The sequence below is a fragment of the Oncorhynchus mykiss genome, chromosome 19 (assembly GCF_057628025.1).
Source record: "Oncorhynchus mykiss isolate SJ-2025 chromosome 19, ASM5762802v1, whole genome shotgun sequence".
Classification (NCBI taxonomy): Eukaryota; Metazoa; Chordata; class Actinopteri; order Salmoniformes; family Salmonidae; genus Oncorhynchus; species Oncorhynchus mykiss.
In genome coordinates this window covers 17634050-17656303 of record NC_143040.1, presented here as the reverse complement: position 1 = coordinate 17656303, position 22254 = coordinate 17634050, and the positions used below count along the sequence as shown (strand labels likewise).

General features: G+C 46.3%; 1 protein-coding gene across 1 annotated transcript in view; it reads right to left on the bottom strand.

Moving 5' to 3' along the window:
• The window catches only part of LOC118960365 (centlein), a 135772-nt gene that overhangs the window by 48260 nt on the left and 65258 nt on the right, over window positions 1-22254 (bottom strand). Inside the window, exons 15-17 of the mRNA XM_090210302.1 lie at window positions 10575-10675; window positions 5749-5840; window positions 3440-4005 (exon numbers count right to left, since the gene is read on the bottom strand). Coding sequence (XP_090066428.1) covers window positions 3440-4005; window positions 5749-5840; window positions 10575-10675 — 759 coding nt within the window. The remainder of the gene's footprint in view (window positions 1-3439; window positions 4006-5748; window positions 5841-10574; window positions 10676-22254) is intronic.

Here is a 22254-nt window from a genome sequence, read left to right as displayed (position 1 = left end):
ATGATATGCTGTTGTAATTGACAGGTACTTCAGATAGCCTGTCTTTACCTTCAATTCTCGGGCCGACTCTCTTCTCTGTATATATAAATGATGTCGCTCTTGCTGCTGGTGATTCTCTGATCCACCTCTATGCAGACAACACCATTCTGTATACTTCTGGACCTAACCTCCAAACGAGCTTCAATGCCATACAACACTGCTTCCGTGGCCTCCAATTGCTCTTAAATGCAAGTAAAACTAAATGCATGCCCTTCAACCGATCACTGCCTGCACCTGCCTGCCCGTCCAGCATCACTACTCTGGACGGTTCTGACTTAGAATATGTGGAAAACTACAAATACCCAGGTGTCTGGTTAGACTGTAAACGTTCCTTCCAGACTCACATTAAACATCTCCAATCCAAAATAAAATCTAGAATCGGCTTTCTATTTCGCAACAAAACATCCTTCACTCATACTGCCAAACATACCCTCGTAAAACTGACCATCCTACCGATCCTCGACTTCGGCGATGTCATTTACAAAATAGCCTCCAACACTCTACTCAACAAATTGGATGTAGTCTATCACAGTGCCATCCTTTTATTCACCAAATCCCCATATACTTCCCACCACTGCAACCTGTATGCTCTCGTTGGCTGGCCCTCGCTTCATACTCGTCGCCAAACCCACTTGCTCCAGGTCTTTGCGAGGTGAAGCCCTGCCTTAGCTCACTGGTCACCATAGCAGCATCCACCCATAGCACCCGGTCCAGCAGGGGTATATCTCACTGGTCACCCCCAAAGCCAATTCCTCCTTTGGCCGCCTTTCCTTCCAGTTCTCTGCTGCCAATGACTGGAACGAACTGCAAAAATCACTGAAGCTGGTAGACTCATATCTCCCTCATTATCTTTAAGCACCAGTTGTCAGAGCAACTCACAGATCACTGCACCTGTACATAGCCCATCTGTAAATAGCCCATCCAACTACCTCATCCCCATACTGTATTTATTTATTGATCTTGCTCTTTTGCACCCCAGCATCTCTACTTGCACATTCATCTTCTGCACATCTATCACTACAGTGTTTAATTGCTATATTGTAATTATTTTGCCACCATGGCCCATTTATTGCCTTACCTCCCTTATCTTACCTCATTTGCACACACTTTTTCTACTGTATTATTGACTGTATGTTTGTTTATTCCATGTGTAACTCTGTGTTGTTGTGTGTCGAACTGCTTTGCTTTATCTTGGCCAGGTCACAGTTGTAAAGGAGAACTTGTTCTCAACTAGCCTACCTGGTTAAATAAAGGTGAAATAAAAAAAAATAAAATAAAAACCTGCCTGCTCACTGCCTTTGGGCTGAAGCACACACTCAGCCAGGGCGGGGGTGATCACCTTATCAGGGAGTTAGCTGTATCACTGTATCTTATACCCTGTGGCAGGGCACTTCTACTATTCCATCAGTCTCAGATGTGCTGAGTGGACAGGACAGTGTGCTGGTCGTGTCATGGCTGCCTATGCTTCGGGAGACAGGCTGTGTGTGTGTGCTGGTGTACTATATATTGTATACCAGATACCTCCTGCTAGCCCCTACAGTACTCTCCCGGAGGCCCCTGCCTCAGCCCTGCTCTGCTCTCCAAACAAACTGCTGACGTGGTCAAAATTCAAAATGTCCGCCAGCCTTAAGGTACTTCTTCCTGAAACTTTCTAACCACAAGTCGAGCCAGAGGCAGTGAGAAGAACAGTCAGAAACCAAGACGGAGGAAGGCGCTTGTCAGTCACTTCTTTAACGAGTCTGATATCTTTATTTTGTTGGTATTTAACTAATTCTCTGCAGGATGAAAAGCCACATTTTCCCAAGCACCTATAGGCATAATAATATTGAGACATGAGAGACACAGAAGGCTTTAACAGCACTGCACCTCAACTGACAGGTAACTTAACTAAGACATCTGTATTTAAGTCCCTCTTTTAGGTTAAGACTGTATCTTACGGCTGCTTATTAGACACATTAGGGACAAGGGAGAAACATGCCATAGTTTTATACAGCCACTGTTAGGTTTCAACTTCCCCATGTGAGTAACCAAGGTTTCAGTGAGATGAATTAGTCATGGGAGAGGCGAGGTATGTGTGTGTGTGTGTGTGTGTGAAGTGAACCTAGGCTACTGCTGGAGGGGGGGGAGAGAGTCTGTGAGAAATGAACATCAGCCAGCGGTGCGGGTAGCCGGTGTTTGAAATCAAATCATCCCAACCATCACTCAATAAACATTAGCTCAGTGGCTTTTTAGCATAAAACATACATGAAATAATTACTGTAGATGGTTCTTCATTTGGAGAGTGTTAAACAGCTTGTAGACATCTGGTAGCGAGCCGAGGAGGGTCATTCAAAATTTATCTAACTAAATTAAGGCGAGGAGAGGAGTAAGAGGGGGGTTCGTGTGGGGAGCAAAAAACGTCTGTGCACATCCTAAATCGACATGTCACAAGATAACGGAACTGACTGGGGTTGGGGTGGTGGGGGGGAACTTGTGCCTGGGAATGTCTTAGGTTGCTGTCAGGAGAGGGGTGAATATGCAAAGGACCAGAAAATTAAATCAAGCTGCCAAACTGTCAATTCTCAGGCCTCATGACTGCATCACTGGAAGATATCAAGTGTCGGGCCCTTATCATATCAAGTGTCGGGCCCTTATCATATCAAGTGTCGGGCCCTTATCATATCAAGTGTCGGGCCCTTATCATATCAAGTGTCGGGCCCTTATCATATCAAGTGTCGAGCCCTTATCATATCAAGTGTCGGCCCCTTATCATATCAAGTGTCGGGCTCTTATCATATCAAGTGTCGGCCCCTTATCATATCAAGTGTCGGGCTCTTATCATATCAAGTGTCGAGCCCTTATCATATCAAGTGTCGGGCTCTTATCATATCAAGTGTCGGCCCCTTATCATATCAAGTGTCGGCCCCTTATCATATCAAGTGTCGGGCTCTTATCATATCAAGTGTCGGGCCCTTATCATATCAAGTGTCGGGCCCTTATCATATCAAGTGTCGAGCCCTTATCATATCAAGTGTCGGCCCCTTATCATATCAAGTGTCGGGCTCTTATCATATCAGGTGTCAGGCTTTCTTGGCACCAGTTCAACTCTGTGTGCAGAGGTGGCTAATTTTGCATGCAAATTTCAGTCAATAAGCTCCGAGCAAGACGTCCCAGGATATTTCAAAGGATCTGACAGTCGTTTTCTTTTTTTCCTCCCTCTCCCTCCATCGGCTCTTGAATACCAACTAGACAGGCGCTGAAAATTCAATCACGCATTTGCTTACGCTTTGCATATGCACGGTGTCCCCTCGATGCCGCTAAGCCCCCCCACCCTAGAAAATAATGAGGGGGTGAGAGAGAGAGAGAGAGAGAGAGAGAGAGAGAGAGAGAGGGAGAGAGAGAGAGAAAGTGTGTGTCGTACCTGTCCGCGCTTATGTCCTCCCAGTCGTCCCTAGCAGGGCTGCGGCCTCCTCCTCCGATGGCTTGATTGGGGCCAACCGCTCGGTGGCGGTGCAGCCGCGCCGGGCCTCTGGGCCGCATGCCTGTTTTGAATTTGACCTTGTTGTTTGCTAATGCCCCTCCACTTATTCCTCCTCCTGCTGTGGCTGTTGCGGCCAGCCCTGTTAGCATGTTAGCCTTGGGTCCTCTCTGCCTCCTGTTGAAGTCCCGGGCCGCCCTCAGGATGCCCAGCTCCTGCCTGAGCCGGAGCAGCTGCTGCCGGGTGCGTCCGGCTTCCTTCCTGGCCCCCTCCAGCTGGGTCTCCAGGGCCAGGGCCTCGGTGCGGTGTCTCTCCCCCTGGGCGAGTGCCTGGGCATGGGCCGCCTCGTCGCGAGCAGCCCCCTGGGTGCGGAGGCGGGCCAGGGAGCCCTGGAGGTGCTCCTTGTCCTGGGTTAGAGCTGTGTTGGCCTCCTGGAGGTGCTGGTTGTCCTCCCTCAGCCTCTCTGTCTCCTGCTCCATGGACACCGTCCTCCTCTCCAACTGTTCTATCTATATGGTGATCATTGAGTGTTCATTAGGACCAGAACTAACCTCCCAGTCAGACCTTCTATTCACTGTAAATGAGCTACGAACAAGCTACGAACAAGAAAGATCCTGTCAACTTTGAACTGCGAAAACAGCGTAGTGTCAGTGTTTCTCTCTACTCTGACCTGTGTTTGCAGTAACTGTGCAGGCCAGGGTAGTAGAGGGTTGAAACAAATCATTTGGCCATTAACATAGCGGCAGGTAGCCTAGTGGTTAAGAGCTTTGGGCCAGTAACCAAAAGGTCGCTGGGTCGAATTCTCAAGCCGACTAGCTGAAAAATCTGTCGACGTGCCCTTGCGCAAGGCACTGAACCCAAATTGCTCTGGATAAGAGCATCTGCTAAATTACTGAAATGTAAACACTCCCATTCTGACTGAGACCCACCCTCCTAGAGAGGCTACAGACATCTGACTGCTAGCCGCCCCTCCTCCTAGAGGCTACAGACATCTGACTGCTAGCCCCCCCCCTCCTCCTAGAGGCTACAGACATCTGACTGCTAGCCGCCCCTCCTCCTAGAGGCTACAGAAATCTGACTGCTAGCCCCCCCCCTCTCCTCCTAGAGAGGCTACAGACATCTAACTGCTAGCCCCCCACTCCTCCTAGAGAGGCTACAGACATCTGACTGCTAGCCGCCCCTCCTCCTAGAGAGGCTACAGACATCTGACTGCTAGTCCCCCCTCCTCCTAGAGAGGCTACAGACATCTGACTGCTAGTCCCCCGACCAGTCACCTATCACTAAACACTGAAAACAGGACCACCCCTTTGTCTCTTTGGTGGAAACGGTTAAACAGAACAGTGGATACAAGCTGGGTGTAGCTATACCCCCAGGCAATCTCTCTCTTTTATTGGGCACGGCTCTGCCCTCTGCTTAAGCAGCACGGTGCCATTCAAACAAAATTAGGGCGGCTTTCCGGTCCGCCTGATTATCGCCTTACGGTGAGACATGTCAAATTTACCGCACACACACATACAGTGCATGCTCCTCACCGGGCCTCCCCAAAACGTCTTTCCATTACCCACCATGCCTGGAAACATAAATGAGTGCTGCTCTTCTCCTCCCCCCCTCCTTCCTCCTTCCTCCCCCTCCTCTCCCGACCCCTGTTGGTTATTATACTAACATGGTACTGTCACTCTGTAATAGATGCCATGACAGTCTCCATTAAACCGCCCGCCATATGGCATTTGTTGGCGCTAGACGCCATGGCATCATCTGCTAGAAATGATTCCGGAACAATTTAATTCCCCGTTAAAATAGTTCCCTGTGTCCCTCTCAATCCTCTTCAACATACCACTGCATGACTGTTATGGGCGTACGAGCACGCTTTTACATCCCCTGTTAACATCCCCCGAACGGCACTTCACCAACGTCATTGTGGAGGATTATCACACTCACGGTGAGTGATGGGGCCTGGGAAGAAGTCATTTAAAAAACATAATTTGTGGTTGTTTTGTAGTTCTCAGAGGAAAGCCTTTACAACAACTAGCAGACATTGAATACTCTTCAAATATGTTTTTCTAATTGTTATTTTGACCGGAAAAATGCCTGCTCAACGACAAAACCTCCACCTAAAACTTCCAAGAGCCGAGACAGTGTATTTCTCCCCACTTCAGTGTTACAGAAATAACTTAAGTAGGTATTGTGGTGAGGAAGACTTTTGTCTCGCCGGGTTTCTTTTATTGGCGGTGACAAAGAGCACTTTACTGTACCTTCTTCAGCGACTGCTCCACTCTCTCGGCAGAGGGCTTTTTGGGAGTGCTGTTCTTGACCTCCGGATCAGCGGCCACTTTGTGAAGAAGCTCTGCCAACGAGGACAAAGCATGTTATTGTGACACAAAGACAAGACAAGTGTCTGCTTCCTTTCAGCCAGCCACATAGGTAGATGAAAAAGGAGGGAAAAAAAGAGATTATTAAATCAATTTTAATTAATTATGTCTAATTGATTTCTTTTCACGCCGTAAGCCTATTCTTGTAGGCTACTTGTTCTTTTCTGAAAATAGTGTCAGAAAATAACACATGACTTGCCAGTGTCTGACTGTCAACCTTTGAATCCTCCGTGTTCAAGTTCAAGACAAGAGAGCTCTAAATTATATCACTTTGGCAATTATTCAGAAATCTAAAACCATTATAAAATGCCAACGCAAAGAGCAATTGAAGACAGTGATTTGTCATATTCGGGGATTAGAATCAATAAATCTACCCTAGAATATCCATTTCTATTCTAAAACCCTAGGACATAGTCTTTATCAAGAACCACTAATAATACTTTATCTAAGCATCCAACTAGGATGTTCAATCAAAAGCAGACATTGGTGAAAACACAACCCCCCCCAGCCCTGGAGATCTTAAACAAACGTGGAGAAATGTTCAACTCCCCTGTGAACACACAAACCCTGGCTGCCCTGCTTGCTTTGTAGCCCACCATGCATCCACACCCAGTAGAATAACGCCTCACCAACCAATAAAATCGGCCTTTATTGGGAGCAGTTCAACAAGTCATTATTATGTTTCTAACATTCACCGGTGAAGAAGACGAAGAACAAGTATGTGAGTAGATTCCCCTGCTGCTACAAGCGAGAAAAAATACATTTAAAAATCACAAACGGAATAGGAGTTTGTCTGTTTGGTGTAGGAACTACCCTCTTTTTTGACCCCAAAAATGTAAATAAAAAGGTTGAGGCAAAATAATAACGAAGACAAAACTTTTGCGCCTCCCTTCACTCCTTCTTGTTAAACTTTCATGGCGGTACAAGGAAACTCATTTGTCAGATAAGGTTGAACATGTTAAATATTCAGGCACTCGACTTTTCAGGTCAGTTGACCTTTTGTCGTGAGATGCAGGAGAAAGAGGCGAGAGAGCGAGAGGGAGAGAGCGAGAGGGAGAGGGAGAGAGGGAGAGAGGGAGAGGGAGAGAGCGAGAGAACGGGAAAGAAAGAGGTGGATCCACTCTTCTCCTTTGCTCCTCCCGCCATTCTCCTTTGCTCCTCCCGCCATTCTCCTTTGCTCCTCCCGCCATTCTCCTTTGCTCCTCCCGCCATTCTCCTTTGCTCCTCCCACCATTCTCCTTTGCATGGCCAAGGAAAGGAAAGGGAAGTTTGTTACTTCAAATCAGCCGTCTCTTTCGTCTCCGCCGACTTGTCACATCCAATCAGACCAGAGCCCAAATAAGCGAGGGCTGCCGCGCAGCGCTGTGTACATAACCAGATAGGGAGACAATTATCCCGCTCGCGCCCGGGCTGGGGGGTGGCTGGGGAGTTGGCGCCTCGGCACTAGTACCTTGATATGGAGGGAGTCAGGTGCTCTCTAGTCACTTTTCTTTGGAGGAGGTCCCAATGCTACAGTATTCATTAAAGTCTAACGGCTCAAATGTCTTCTCAACCCCATCACCTCCTCCTCCACGCCTCCGTCTCCCGCCCCTTACGGGCCGAGCCACAAAGGTCTCCGCCACGGAGCGCTGTCTTTCATCTGTTTGCTTTCGTTAGCGGGATTGTGATGGCGTTGGGTTGGATTGTGATGGGGTTGGGTTGGATTGTGATGGGGTTGGGTTGGATTGTGATGGGGTTGGATTGTGATGGGGTTGGGTTGGATTGTGATGGGGTTGGGTTGGATTGTGATGGGGTTGGGTTGGGTTGTGATGGGGTTGGATTGTGATGGGGTTGGGATGGATTGTGATGGGGTTGGGTTGGGTTGTGATGGGGTTGGGTTGGGTTGGATTGTGATGGGGTTGGGTTGGGTTGTGATGGGGTTGGATTGTGATGGGGTTGGGTTGGATTGTGATGGGGTTGGGTTGTGATGGGGTTGGGTTGGATTGTGATGGGGTTGGGTTGGGTTGGATTGTGATGGGTTGGGTTGGGTTGGATTGTGATGGGGTTGGGTTGTGATGGGGTTGGGTTGGATTGTGATGGGGTTGGGTTGGGTTGGATTGTGATGGGGTTGGATTGTGATGGGGTTGGGTTGAGTTGGATTGTGATGGGGTTGGGTTGGGTTGGATTGTGATGGGGTTGGGTTGTGATGGGGTTGGGTTGGGTTGGGTTGGGTTGGATTGTGATGGGGTTGGATTGGATTGGGATGGGGTTGGGGTTGGGTTGGATTGTGATGGGGTTGGATTGTGATGGGGTTGGGTTGGATTGTGATGGGGTTGGGTTGGATTGTGATGGGGTTGGTTTGGATTGTGATGGGGTTGGTTTGGATTGTCATGGGGTTGGATTGTGATGGGGTTGGGTTGGATTGTGATGGGGTTGGGTTGGATTGTGATGGGGTTGGTTTGGATTGTGATGGGGTTGGTTTGGATTGTGATGGGGTTGGGTTGGGTTGGATTGTGATGGGGTTGGGTTGGGTTGGATTGTGATGGGGTTGGGTTGGGTTGTGATGGGGTTGGGTTGGATTGTGATGGGGTTGGGTTGGGTTGTGATGGGGTTGGGTTGGATTGTGATGGGGTTGGGTTGGATTGTGATGGGGTTGGTTTGGATTGTGATGGGGTTGGTTTGGATTGTGATGGGGTTGGGTTGGGTTGGATTGTGATGGGGTTGGGTTGGGTTGGATTGTGATGGGGTTGGGTTGGGTTGTGATGGGGTTGGGTTGGATTGTGATGGGGTTGGGTTGGGTTGGATTGTGATGGGGTTGGATTGTGATGGGGTTGGGTTGAGTTGGATTGTGATGGGGTTGGGTTGGGTTGGATTGTGATGGGGTTGGGTTGGGTTGGATTGTGATGGGGTTGGGTTGTGATGGGGTTGGGTTGGGTTGGATTTTGATGGGGTTGGGTTGTGATGGGGTTGGATTGTGATGGGGTTGGGTTGGGTTGCTGCTTGAACCTTTCTCTCCCTTTGATTGGGTCAGAGGGGTTCCGCAAGAGTAAATTCCGGGGCAGCTTGTAAACGTGTTCTATGGATCTCTGGGTTTGTGTTGCCAGGGCCTGACTTGAGCTGCTACAGTGTTGGTTTATGATGAGCTGGCCTCAGAGTTAGCAATTTCCATTTACATCTTGTATGTCAATCAATTACATAATCACTTTAGTCACAATCAATCCTTGGGATTAATTTAAAAGGGCCAAACTGTGATATTTCTAGACAGTTTTTAAAATTGGGATTGGGCCTTTACGTTATTATAAAGTGAAAGGCAGTAGTATAAATCAGAAACATTCTGTGGCTGTAGCCGTGCTTTCAGTCAGGTGGTGCCGGGTAGAGATTATAGGTCTCGAATTTGGTTGATTGGGTGACAGACAGGATACAATGTTAAACCATTACTTTCAAAGCCAGTCTCTCTCAGCTTTTCTGATTATGCCATTGATTGTCAATGGGATCCGCCATCTTAATTAGTGGCATCCTTTGTAGCCCTGGTTTTGCATTTGGCCGACAGACACCATCATTAATCATCAGGTAAATTAAAGTGATGGAGAACAGATTGGTTATTGAACTCGTTAATTAAAAAGGGCCACTGTAGTTATTCAGTATTTGACAAAGCGATGCAGATTGGAGTCCCAAATGGCACCTTTTTCCCTATATAGTGCACTACTTTTGACCAGCACATATGACTATGATAAAAGGTAGTGCACTATGTAGGGAATAGGGTGCCATTTGGGACACAGACAAATTGATGCACGTTCTACAATTAGGAGGGGAGGAATGCACTATGCAAAGAAGATGCAAAGATGCCTTCTTTTTGATATCCCAGTCAATTTAGAACAGGTTGATCAGGCTTTAATTGAATTGTCCTGTTAATTCCACTGAAAATGTGGTGTTCAACCCCCACAAAAAAAGTAGCTGAGGAGGTACAACATTACAAGCATGTCAGAACACTACCGTTTAACAGATGTTCGACCTACGTATGTTAAACCAACATGTGTGCCGTTATTCAGTGTTTTTCTGGGGGGGGGGGACCTTACACCACCACCACCCCCCCCTTCTGGGAAAAAATTGACATTGTTTTTACAGCTTTTTCTTTTGTTGTTCCATGTACATTCTACACACATTCTACATATGTTTTTTTTTTTTTACAGTAGTTACATAGCAAGAGTAAAGTAATTTGATATTTCGATATACATGACATATAGAGAGATAGTACTTATACATTATAAATTGTGTTTTCATTCAAAACTATTATTAGAACATGAGCTTTTAAACGCACCCCTCATTCAGTGTTTCCTCTTTGACTTGTTTAGCCTAAAGACACTATCCAGGGGGGTTGCTTGATACCTACAGTACGCTTGATCATGAAAACCAATGGAGGACACATTCTTTCAGACAAGGAAAATGGGGCAAAAGAGCTTGATGGGGTTCTGATCTGTCAGTCAGCCTCTAAACGAGAGTGTGGACCATAGAGTTGGATAGAGGGCACACTTGCCACAAAGCCTTTTTTAGCATGGACAGCACAATTGAATGCATTCATCATTTCACTGGGTGGGACTTCTAATATTATAACGAGGGTCACACAATTCCACCCAGGTCACCAAGATGGATCAGCCAATGGATTATAATCCCGAGCAAACATTGGGTGGGCTTTCTTTCCAACTCTATGGTATGGAAGTGAAAAGGCTAACCTTGTTGTTCGTTCTGAAGACACAGCCTCAGCTCCTGTACAGTGGCCCGGTCCATAGCAGTCTGGACACGCAACACATCCAGCTCCTCCTCTAGGTTAGTCCTACCACCACACACATCAAAAAACAACACTTAAAACACAACGTTTTTCTTCAAGACTTTAGTGACAGGAAGGGCAGTTTCTGTGTCAGACTAGCCCTCCTCTTCTCTCAACACACCTGGACCCAAGGAAAGGGAACATCTTGTTACATTCCTGTAAATGACACTTCTAATTCCACATTACAACCATTGACTGTACGTGACGACTCCATTTTACTTTTAACCTGACAAGCGTGGCATCAAATCCTCCTCTACGATACCGAGATGATTAATATGAAGAGGAAGACTAGCTAATTAAGGCTGGATTTAATTCATGTGGAAATCAAAGTGACAAGAAACATGAAACCCAGGTAAGGAGGTACAATGTGTGTGTGTGTGACGTGTGTATGAGCCCAATTAACTCTCTGCGATTAGCTTGATTCCCGCTAAAGGCTAATTAAGAGGAAAGGAGCCATGCTCGAGACTCTTGCACTTTCAAGTTATTATTAGGACCCAAAAAGAAGTCTGCGGAGGACACGGGTATAGGTCCCGCTGAGACCGTCGCACCTGAAAACACACACCTCGTTCCCCGCCCCTTCCCTCCACAGCCCCAAGCATCCGGGGAGATGGCGAAGCCAGAGAGAGAAGCACTGTCTGTGTGAACTACTGTTACTGTTCCAGTGGCATCACTCAACCTGATTTTCTTTTCTTGACTGACTGGTGGCTATTATAATACAGGTTCAACTAGGAGCATGGAACAGTCCAGTAATGAAACCTTACACACCTCCAGACCAGCGCCATATGAGTGCTAGTGAGGTCGTGTCCGCTTGGACCCTGGTTCTGTTAGTAAACACACATGGTGACGGCCTTCTAGTGTTCTGTTCTGTACTGTTCCGTCCATTCCGCTCTGTTCCGTTCTTCCTCCAATGATGTCTTCACTTACATAAACATGGACTGCTGAATGTTCTTACCGGTCGTTGGCAGTAAAATGTGAGTAGTTCTGGGTTAGGGGGCAGGGTAGTTAGCAGGCTTGAGGTGAGTGAAATGGCTCAGGGTTCACCACAGTAATACGGTGCGACTCAAGGCCTAGCTTCAAGTTGTATTAGTCGTATGTACAGGACACACATGGTATACACTGTCTAACTAAATACTTGCAGGTTCCTTCTGGACAATAAGATATAATAACAGATGAATGGGCTAACGTACCCACAGTGTAAATAAGTCCACTATTGACCCTCTCTGGGGGGTGAGACAGAGAGAAGGCAGATGGAGACGTGTCGCTGCTTCACTATAGATCTTCCTCTGTAAATGAGCTGCAGTCGATGCAGGTTCCAGCTCCCAGCACTGCCCCAGGAATACTATTATGTATCCATACAGCCCGTTAATGGGACAAATTAACTCAACTCTGCCGCGTGTGGAACGGCCCAATTCCTTCTAATGTTTCTCCTTTATGCCTTGTCCGATGCCGGGACGTATCGACGTGACACCCAAGTTCATATTGAAGACACTCTGTTTTGTTGAAGGATGAACATGTTTCTCTCAGTGATGCCGGATTAGATTCCAGACGGGGTTTTGTTTTGTGTCCGGGGACCTTCTGGTTGCCCACCATGACACCCTAGTAAAGAACCAGTATATATAGGAGACATATTAAACATATCTAATACATGAATGCAGTCAGAGTGTGGCCCAATACGCCACACACAAGCAAGCAAACAGAGACACATTCCATTGAAGGCGGCTACCGGTAGATGACTGTCCGTAGGTCCTAAGAAGACATCATAGGTGACAGTACTACGAGGCATTCTAAGCAAACCTTGTCTTATTCCTCAACCCAACTAGATCACCTTCTACTGCATATGCTCTCCCTCTCAACCAAACATTTACCTCACATCTCCAGCGTGGTGAGGTGTGGCGTTAGGCCTCTGGGCTGCGGTGTGAACACAGCTTTATTAGCCCTCAATCCAGCAGCCAGTACTGGAGGTCTCGTCAGACCCAACAGTTGTTCAATTAAAATACAGACCCAAGGCCCGATGCAAATTCCTGTTTTTTTTTGTCAACTGCATATAATTGTTTTATGAGAGGTTGCTAACTCCCAACTCCCTCCCGTTCGGTTCGCCCCCTTCTCCGTTTCCCTCTCCCTCTCGCTTCATAGGCTCGTGTGATTCCTTAGTGTGAATGCATCAATTTGAATAACAGATGTTTATTTGCAGTCTATTTGGTTCCCTGGGGGGGAAGGGGGAGCGTGGCCCTCTCTAGAGGGTTGAGAGGCTGGTTGGATGTTAGATATCTCTTTGAATAAATACATAAGGAAGAGGGGATAACACCAGGGTTGCCTGAGGAGTGTCTGTATCTATCAGCCCGGCCACACACAGGAGAACGGCTCAGAGTAAAATGAGTAGAAACAACAGCTAACCCCCCTGTTGTTCTGAGATCAGATACATAATGTACTACTCTTAGCCATAGAACAGTGGTTGGGAAAATCATGCCACTAAAATCTACGGAAGTCAATATTTCGCGGTGCTTGAATAAACGCATTCAAGGTGCATTTCCTATAGCAGTAATTCAACTCTCTACATTACAATATCCTCTTCTGGGCTTCACCCCTGATATTTTCGGCGTCCACAATAGCACCCTATTCCCTATATAGGGAACTACTTTTGGCCGTGTGAATAGGATGCCATTTCAGATACAGCCAGTGACTTCTGTTTCCTGGTCAAACAGGCATGTGTAAGGACACACTTGATCCACTACAGTGGCCCTCCAGAACACTACTGATAGGTAGACTTTAATAATCCAAAAACAGATGCTTTCCTGTCCAACCCTTGACAGCGTCATAGAACAATGTTTGTGGTCAATCACACATCCTGTTCTCTCTTTTTCCCCTTTCTCTTCTGTTCAAATAAAGCCAGCAAATCCATCTCCAATTCCCTCATAACGCCTCGCCTGAGGTAGAATACAAACTCAGCAGGCTTGAAAGCGAGGGAAAAAAACGCTTTTACCTCCGCTAGCATCAAAATGAAAGAAAACAGACGGAACAGATGCGTTCGGCTTGGTAATGACGGCTCTGTGTTGTACGTCTCTGTTACGCTGTTTGTTAAAACCCTTCTCTCCTGGAATACTGTAGTAGCATCGGAGCCAGCCGAGCCCTGAGCCATCTATTCCAAGTCATTTGATCTTTTCTCTACCTGTGTTCCTCTAGAGTAGACTAACAGAGCTTAGAGCACACACCGCCAGCTCCGACCCACCGGGGATCACAGAGCAGTACATCATCTTTTGACCGCTGTGCTTTTCACGCGCCAGGCCTTCCCTCCATCTCACTCTCTCCCATTTCATGCTTGGCACATAAAAACATAGAACAGAGAAAGAGTGAGTGAGAAAGAGAGAGGGGGTAAAACAAAACTTTCTATGACTAGAGAGGAGAGCATGTCAGTACCCCCTGAAGAAGAGGTGAGGAAAGACATCATTTTGAGTCAGAGGGGAATTCCCCTCTCTCTGCAGCTTTAAGCCCAGAAAGGTAAGAGTCTGTCTGTGTGTCCATACCAAATTACACCCTATTCCCTATTAAGTGCACTACGTTTGACCAGGGCCCATAGGGCTCTGGTCAAATGTAGTGCACTATATAAGGAATAGGATGCCATTTGGGACACAGCCTGTGTCTAGTACAGACGGGGAGGGAGGACGGATAAGCCTCCGCTGTCAGCAGTAAAGTGTTGTAGTTCATACAGCTCTCTGTTCTCGTGGCCACAGGCCATAATGCAACAACAACAGTGAAGCAGTGAGTCACTGAGCGGAGCCGGAGCGCACCTCTCCCTCCTCAGCCACGGGGCATTGATACGGGAGGTAAATAGGCCTCCATGTTCAGGCATTACTGTGGTGGACTAGTGAAAACGGTTAAGGAGGTCCATTGTGCCCGCCGCATTAAAATACCAGATTTGAGATTTCAGACCCTAAGAACAGTATTTTTGTTAAGTACGATCTCATCTGATGATGGCATCTGTCAATATTGACATTACAACATACAAATACCACAAAAAGTAGCCTGAACCCTGCTGTGTTTATACTACTGTTCAGTGTGTAGCGTTATGACATCTGTTGGCATGTCGTAAAGTGACATAACACAGTATCTGACTAAACAGGTAGATATCACTGTAGAGATATACTTTCTCAGCTTGGTCCTGTGAAATGCTTATTATCTATATGTTGACGTTTCACAGCACAGCGTTAGTTCCCATGCCTTCTGAGCGTGGGCTGGCCGCGGTGCAATCCAGAGAGCAGGCAGGCTAGGGCTTGCCTCATAATTACCCAGTAAGTGTGCAGCAAAGTTTCAAAGAATAATTCATTTAGCAAATAATGAATAAAGGAGGCACTTTGGTGGTCGGTTATCAAAACAAACATAAAACATTCTGTCTTCTTTGTGTGTGTGTGTGTGTGTGTGTCTGTCTGCCCCGTGCGTCCCTCCCCCTAACACTCCCTGGTCCGGGGGGGGGCAAAATACACTCATTACTTCTAATACATTTTAGCAATGAAGATGAAAGGAGAGAGAAAATACATGGCTGAGAGAAAGAGAGAGAGCAGACAACCCGGGTAAACTTTATTAAACTTCATTAGAGTCAAACGTCTCCACCACGTCTGTAATGGTCACTCTCAGTAGAGGGGGCTTCTTCACCACTCCGTTCTTCCTACAAATCATCTCAAAGGCTTTTTATCCAACAGTAATAGCTGCCTAATTTATGCTTTGATGTCGACTGAGTGTACCGTCTTCAGTGTGAGGGTGCCGCCTGCCGCGTAGCGCGCCGCGTAGCCAGTGTTTAGTCTGTTTACGAGGGCCTAAATAACCCCTCCCTTTCACCCACAGACCGCTAACAACAATTAACGAGCGGCGGACAACCAGAGGACTACCAGAGGCAGAACCATAATGATGGGAGATAAAAATGAACCCATGGCGAATCAACATTCCTCGCCCAACCCGCTCCCGCCCCGCCTCTCCTCCACCAACGACAAAGAGGACAATCTGAATGCCTGGCCGGCGCTCCGGAGGCTTTCCTCTTTATTTGCTCATTCGCAATTGAAGTAATTCAGATCATTCTCCTCCAGAGTGCGCTTCGTGTTTGAGAGCCCATATTTGAAACGGGGGGTCTTTGTCTGAGGAGAACAACAATTGATGATTAAATAAAGGAAAGAGAGAGAAAGATTTCCTGCTGACTGCCTAATTTGATATCAAACCGATGGTAGAGTGGTCCCAATGGAAAATGTCAAGTCTTCTCTCAGGACCACTTCAAACGTGGGAGGGTAAATAGGCCTGTTTTAGGGCTATCAGGAGAGTCAGGGGAGTCTATAGACCTCGACACAAGAAACCAAGGGCAAGCCCAGTTTAAACATTGAAACAGTGATCAGAGTGAGATTACAAATAAATCTATGATCTGTTTGATATAAACACAACAACAACAAAGGAAACAAACAATGCTATGACAGAGGGAATTTACACTACCGATGTGACTATGCACACTCACTGGACTCTACCCACACATGCTTACACGGACACTCCAACACACACATACACACGCTCACACATACTTACACGGACACTCCAACACACACATACACACGCTCACACATACTTACACGGACACTCCAACACACACATACACACGCTCACACATACTTACACTGACACTCCAACACACACGCTCACACATACTTACACGGACACTCCAACACACACATACACACGCTCACACATACTTACACGGACACTCCAACACACACATACACACGCTCACACATACTTACACGGACACTCCAACACACACATACACACGCTCACACATACTTACACTGACACTCCAACACACACATACACACGCTCACACATACTTACACTGACACTTCAACACACACACACACACATACATACACACGCACACACATACTTACACTGGCACTCCAACACACACACACACATACACACGCACACACATACTTACACTGACACTTCAACACACACACACATACATACTTACACTGACACTCCAACACACACACACATACAAACGCACACACATACTTACACTGACACTCCAACACACACACACATACACACGCACACACATACTTACACTGACACTCCATCACACACATACAAAAAAACATGCACATTGACGGCACACACACATAGCTGCAATTCAGCTTATTATCTAACCTGATTGCCAAGTCACTTTGACCCCTACCTACATGTAGATTGGACGGTAAAGAATTGCACGGTAAAGTCAACGTTGAATTCTATATTCGGCGCATGTGACCAACACAGTTTGATTTGAGATAACAAGTTAAACAGAATACTTCCCTGACTAGATCCATATTATTTATTCATTAGGACAAAGGGAAATGTCTAACATAAATGCATGCGTTTAATATAATGCTGCAGATCATGGTACTTCTAATGATGTCAGGGGAGACGCTAGTCCGCCTTCACTTAAATCACCTAAACACACAGGTCTTAATAATACCCAGCAAGTTCAAGGGTATGAAGTTGAGTTCTTAAGCACTCTGTGCCTGATTGCATCCATGATCATTTCCATTGCAGGGAGCCAGTGGGAGAGAGATTAAAGTACCATAGTGGACCTGCAGCTGGTTCACCTTCCTTAACGGCCTCACCTCCACTAAAGGAACTAGAGAATCCAATAATTGGAGTGTTGCTGAGTTGAGAGCAACACTACAGGGACCCGGACCCAGGGAATAAACACTACACAAGCACACTCATTTTGGCAACAAATGGTTGATTGGACCACAAGCCTCTTTTATAAGTGCCTGTTTGGATGGGGGGAGCAATGATGAAACATCTGTACACAGCAGCTCAGGACAGAACGAGAGAGAGTGAGAGACCAAAAGACACAGAGAGAGACTGTAGCCCGAGAGAGAGAGACAGAGAGAGAGAGAGAGAGAGCGAGAGACTTCAGCCCGAGAGAGAGACAGAGGCAGAGAGAGAGACAGAGACAGAGACAGAGAGACTTCAGCCCGAGAGAGAGAGAGAGAGAGAGAGAGAGAGAGAGAGAGAGATAGAGACAGAGATTGAGCAAACTACAGGACATAATGCAAACCCTCCAACCCAAAAAGGCCTGTGGTGTTAATGGTATCCTAAATGGAATTATAAAATATACAGACCACACATTTGAATTGGCTATACTAAAACTCTTTACCATCATCCTCAGCTTTAGCATCTTCCCCAATATTTGGAACCAAGGACTGATCACCCCCATCCACAAAAGCGGAGACAAATTTGACCCCAATAACTACCGGGGGATATGGATCAACAGCAACCTTGAGAAATTCTCTGCATTATCATTAACAGCAGACTTGTACATTTCCTCACCGAAAACAATGTTCAGAGCAAAGGTCAAATTGGCTTTTTACCAAATGACTGTTCGACAGACCACGTATTCACCCTGCACACCCTAATTAACAACCAAACAAACCAACAGAGGGCAGTGCCAGAGGGCAGTGCCCCAAGCTTCCTGCCATCCAGGACCTCTATACCAGGCGGTGTCAGAGGAAAGCCCTAAATATTGTCAAAGACTCCAGCCACCCTAGTCATAGACTGTTCTCTCTGCCACCGCACGGCAAGCGGTACCAGAGTGCCAAGTCTAGTTCCAAGAGGCTTCTAAACAGCTTCTACCCCCAAGCCATAAGACTCCTGAACAGCTAATCAAATGGCTAGCCAGACTATTTGCATTGCCCCCCCCCCTCTACACTGCTGCTACTCTCTGTTATTATCTATGCATAGTCACTTTAATAACTCTACCTACATGTACATATTACCTCAATTACCTCGACTAACCAGTGCCTCTTTACCGATACCCCCTGTATATAGCCTCGCTATTGTTATTTTACTGCTGTTCTTTAATTATTTGTTACTTTTATTTGTAACTTTTTTTTTAGGTATTTTCTTAAAACTGCATTGTTGGTTAAGGGCTTGTAAGTTAGCATTTCACTGTAAGGTTGTATTCACCTGTTGTATTCGGTGCATGTGATTTGATTTGAAAACAAAGGCAAAGTCTTCTCACGCTTTGTTGAGTTCAAAATAGCTTTTGACTCAATTTGGCTTGAGGGTCTGCTATACAAATTGATGGAAAGTGGTGTTGGGGGGAAAAACATACGACATTATAAAATCCATGTACACAAACAGCAAGTGTGCAATTAAAATTGGCAAAAAACACATTTCTTTCCTCAGGGCCGTTGGGTGAGACCAGGATGCAGCTTAAGCCCCACCCTCTTCAACATATATATCAAAGAATTGGCGAGAGCACTAGAACAGTCTGCAACACCCGGCCTCATCCTACTACATTCTGAAGTCAAATGTCTACTGTTTGCTGATGATCTGGTGCTTCTGTCCCCAACCAAGGAGGGCCAACAGCGGCACCTAGATCTTCTGCACAGATTCTGTCAGACCTGGGCCCTGAAATAACATTTCAGTAAGACAAAAATAATGGTGTTCCAAAAAAGTCCAGTTGCCAGGACCACGAATACAAATTCCATCTGGACACCGCTGCCCTAGAGCACAAGAAAACAATACATACCTGGGCCTAAATATCCGCGACACAAGTAACTTCCACAAAGCTGTGAACGATCTGAAAGACAAGGCAAGAAGGGCCTTTTATACCATCAAAAGGAACATAAAATTCGACATACCAATTAGGATCTGGCTAAAAATACTTGAATCACTTATAGAACCCATTGCCCTTTATGGTTGTGAGGTCTGGGGTCCGCTCACCAACCAAGAATTCACAAAATGGGACAAACACCAATTTGAGAATCTGCATGCAGAATTCTGCAAAAATATCCTCTGTGTACAACGTAAAACACCAAACAACGCATGCAGAGCAGAATTAGGCCAATACCCACTAATTATCAAAATCCAGAAAAGAGCCGTTAAAATCTACAACCACCTAAAAGGAAGCGATTCCCAAACCTTCCATAACAAAGCCCTCACCTACAGAGAGATGAACCTGGAGAAGAGTCCCCTAAGCAAGCTGGTCCTGGGGCTCTGTACACAAACACAAACACACCCCACAGAGCCCCAGGACAGCAACACAATTAGACCCAACTAAATCATGAGAAAACAAAGAGATAATTACTTGGCACATTGGAAAGAATTAACAAAAAAACAGAGCAAACTTGAATGCCAATTGGCCCTAAACAGAGAGTAAACAGTGGCAGAATACCTGACCACTGTGACTGACCCAAACTGAAGGAAAGCTTTGACTATGTACAGACTCAGTGAGCATAGCCTTGCTATTGAGAAAGGTTGCCATAGGCAGACCCTGGCTCTCAAGAGAATGTGTGTATGTGCACATTGCCCACAAAATGAGGTGGAAACTGAGCTGCATGTCCTAACCTCCTGCCAAATTAATTACCATATTAGAGACACATATTTCCCTCAGATTACACACATCCATAAAGAATTCGAAACCAAATCCAATTTTGATAAACTTCCATAGATACTGGGTGAAATACTGTGCCATCACAGCAGCAAGATTTGTGTTACCACAAGAAAAGGGCAACCAGTGAAGAACAAACACCAATGTAAATACAACCTATATTTATGTTTATTTATTTTCCCTTTTTTACTTTAACTATTTGCACATAATTAAACTTTTGACATGTCTATTGTTTTGGAACATTTGTGAGTATAATGTTTACTGTTCAGTTTTATTGTTTTTTCCCACTTTTGCTTATTATCTACTTCACTTGCTTTGGCAATGTTAACATATGTTACCCATGCCAATAAAGCCCTGAAATTGAAAATGAGAGAGAGACTTTAGCCCGAGAGAGAGAGAGAGAGACTTTATCTCAACAGAGAGAGAGAGAGCAACCAAATATGTATTTTCCTGCCATAGCCTGAGGGACACTGAATAATAACATCTGCATAGTAAACAGTAACTTACTTATTATTACTATTATTGTTATTACTATAATTATTAATGTTTACTGTAGACTGTTACCATTTTATTGTTATTATTTTTGTATTTAATTTTGTATTATTATTTACTACCATTTTATATTATTATTTGCTATCATTTATAATTTTGTTACAATGTATATTGTATACATTGTTGCTTTGGCAATATTGACACAATGTTTTTCATGCCAATAAAGCAGCTTGAATTTGAATTTGAATTTGAGAGACTTTAGCCCGAGAGAGAGAGAGAGACTTTATCCCAAGAGAGAGAGAGAGAGAGACTTTATCCCAACAGAGAGAGAGAGAGAGAGAGAGAGAAAAAAATTATTTAGCCAACAGAGAGAGAGAGAGAGAGAGAAAGACTTTAGCCAACAGAGAGAGAGAGAAAGAAAATGAGAGGGGTGAGAGAATATCCTTTAAGCATCTAAACATCCTAACAGCAGCCTTCGTTGGACTGTTATTGGGCCCAAACTCCTCCTCCTACCTCCTACCAGGAGATAATTAGCCATTAGCAAATCATAGCTAACACTTACGAGGAGGCGCAACCTTCACAAGCACAATCATCTTAATATGGACGGCAGAATGGCAAACTGCCACTTATTATTGGGCCTTGCAGAAGCACTAGATGTTTATGTTCCAAATGGAGCCCTATTCCCTATATAGTGCACTGCTTTTGACCAGTGCCGGGCCCACAGTGGTCTGGTCAAAAGATGTCCACTATTTGGGGAATAGGGTGCCATTTTGGGATACATCCGAAGTTTAGGGCTGGGGGTGTGTGTTGGTCTAGTTATTGCACCAACACGGCTCCCATCTCCTTAATTGTTGGCTATCAACAGTAATTTACATCGCCGGAGCCGCCAAACAGCTTGATATAGAAGCCCAGCCTAATTGCACCGTGTATGCTTCGTTTCTTGCCCCCCCTCTTCCCCTGCCCTCCCACACACCCGCCTTCCCAAACACTCCCAATAGATATAAAGGGAGATGGGGTGAGGAGAGTGGGTTTGGGGAGAGGAGAAGGGGGGAGTGGGGAGTGGGGAAGGTGGTCAGACGGACGGTGTGCCTGCTGCTTGCTTTTGCACACTGAGCCGTCTAATGGTCGTCGGTGCTGTTGCCGGGGCCAGGATCAAAGCATGGCGGTTCTGTGTGTATGGGGTGGGGGGGTCGTTTTTCGAAAGCACGAGTTAGAGACCTCCGCCAAGTTTACTTTGGGCCTTGGCGTGGGCGCTGGGGTAGCAAGTGCCTGGCTGGGTTGACGGGGATCAGCACTAACCCCAGAGGACAGGGGCTGCACAGCCTGAAAGGGAACGGGAGGTTTCCCGCTCTCCCTCGTGCTCCTCGCAGGTCAGTTGCAAGGACCGGGTAGGATGTTGCAGCCGCTTGCCCGGCCGGGAGCATCCTTAGCGGGCAGCGGCGGCTGGAGCTGTGGCGGCTGTATGCCTGGTCTGTAATTAGCTCGGACAGCTCTGGCTCAGAGAAAGAGAGAGAGAGAGAGAGGCAGCCGGGCTAGATCATAATGAGATCATCTGGGATTAGGAGGACCGGACAGGAGGAGGAGAGGGGAGGATGACGAGGAGAGGGGAAGAGGAGGAGGAGAGGGGAGGAGGACGAGGAGAGGGGAGGAGGAGGAGGAGGAGAGGGGAAGAGGAGGA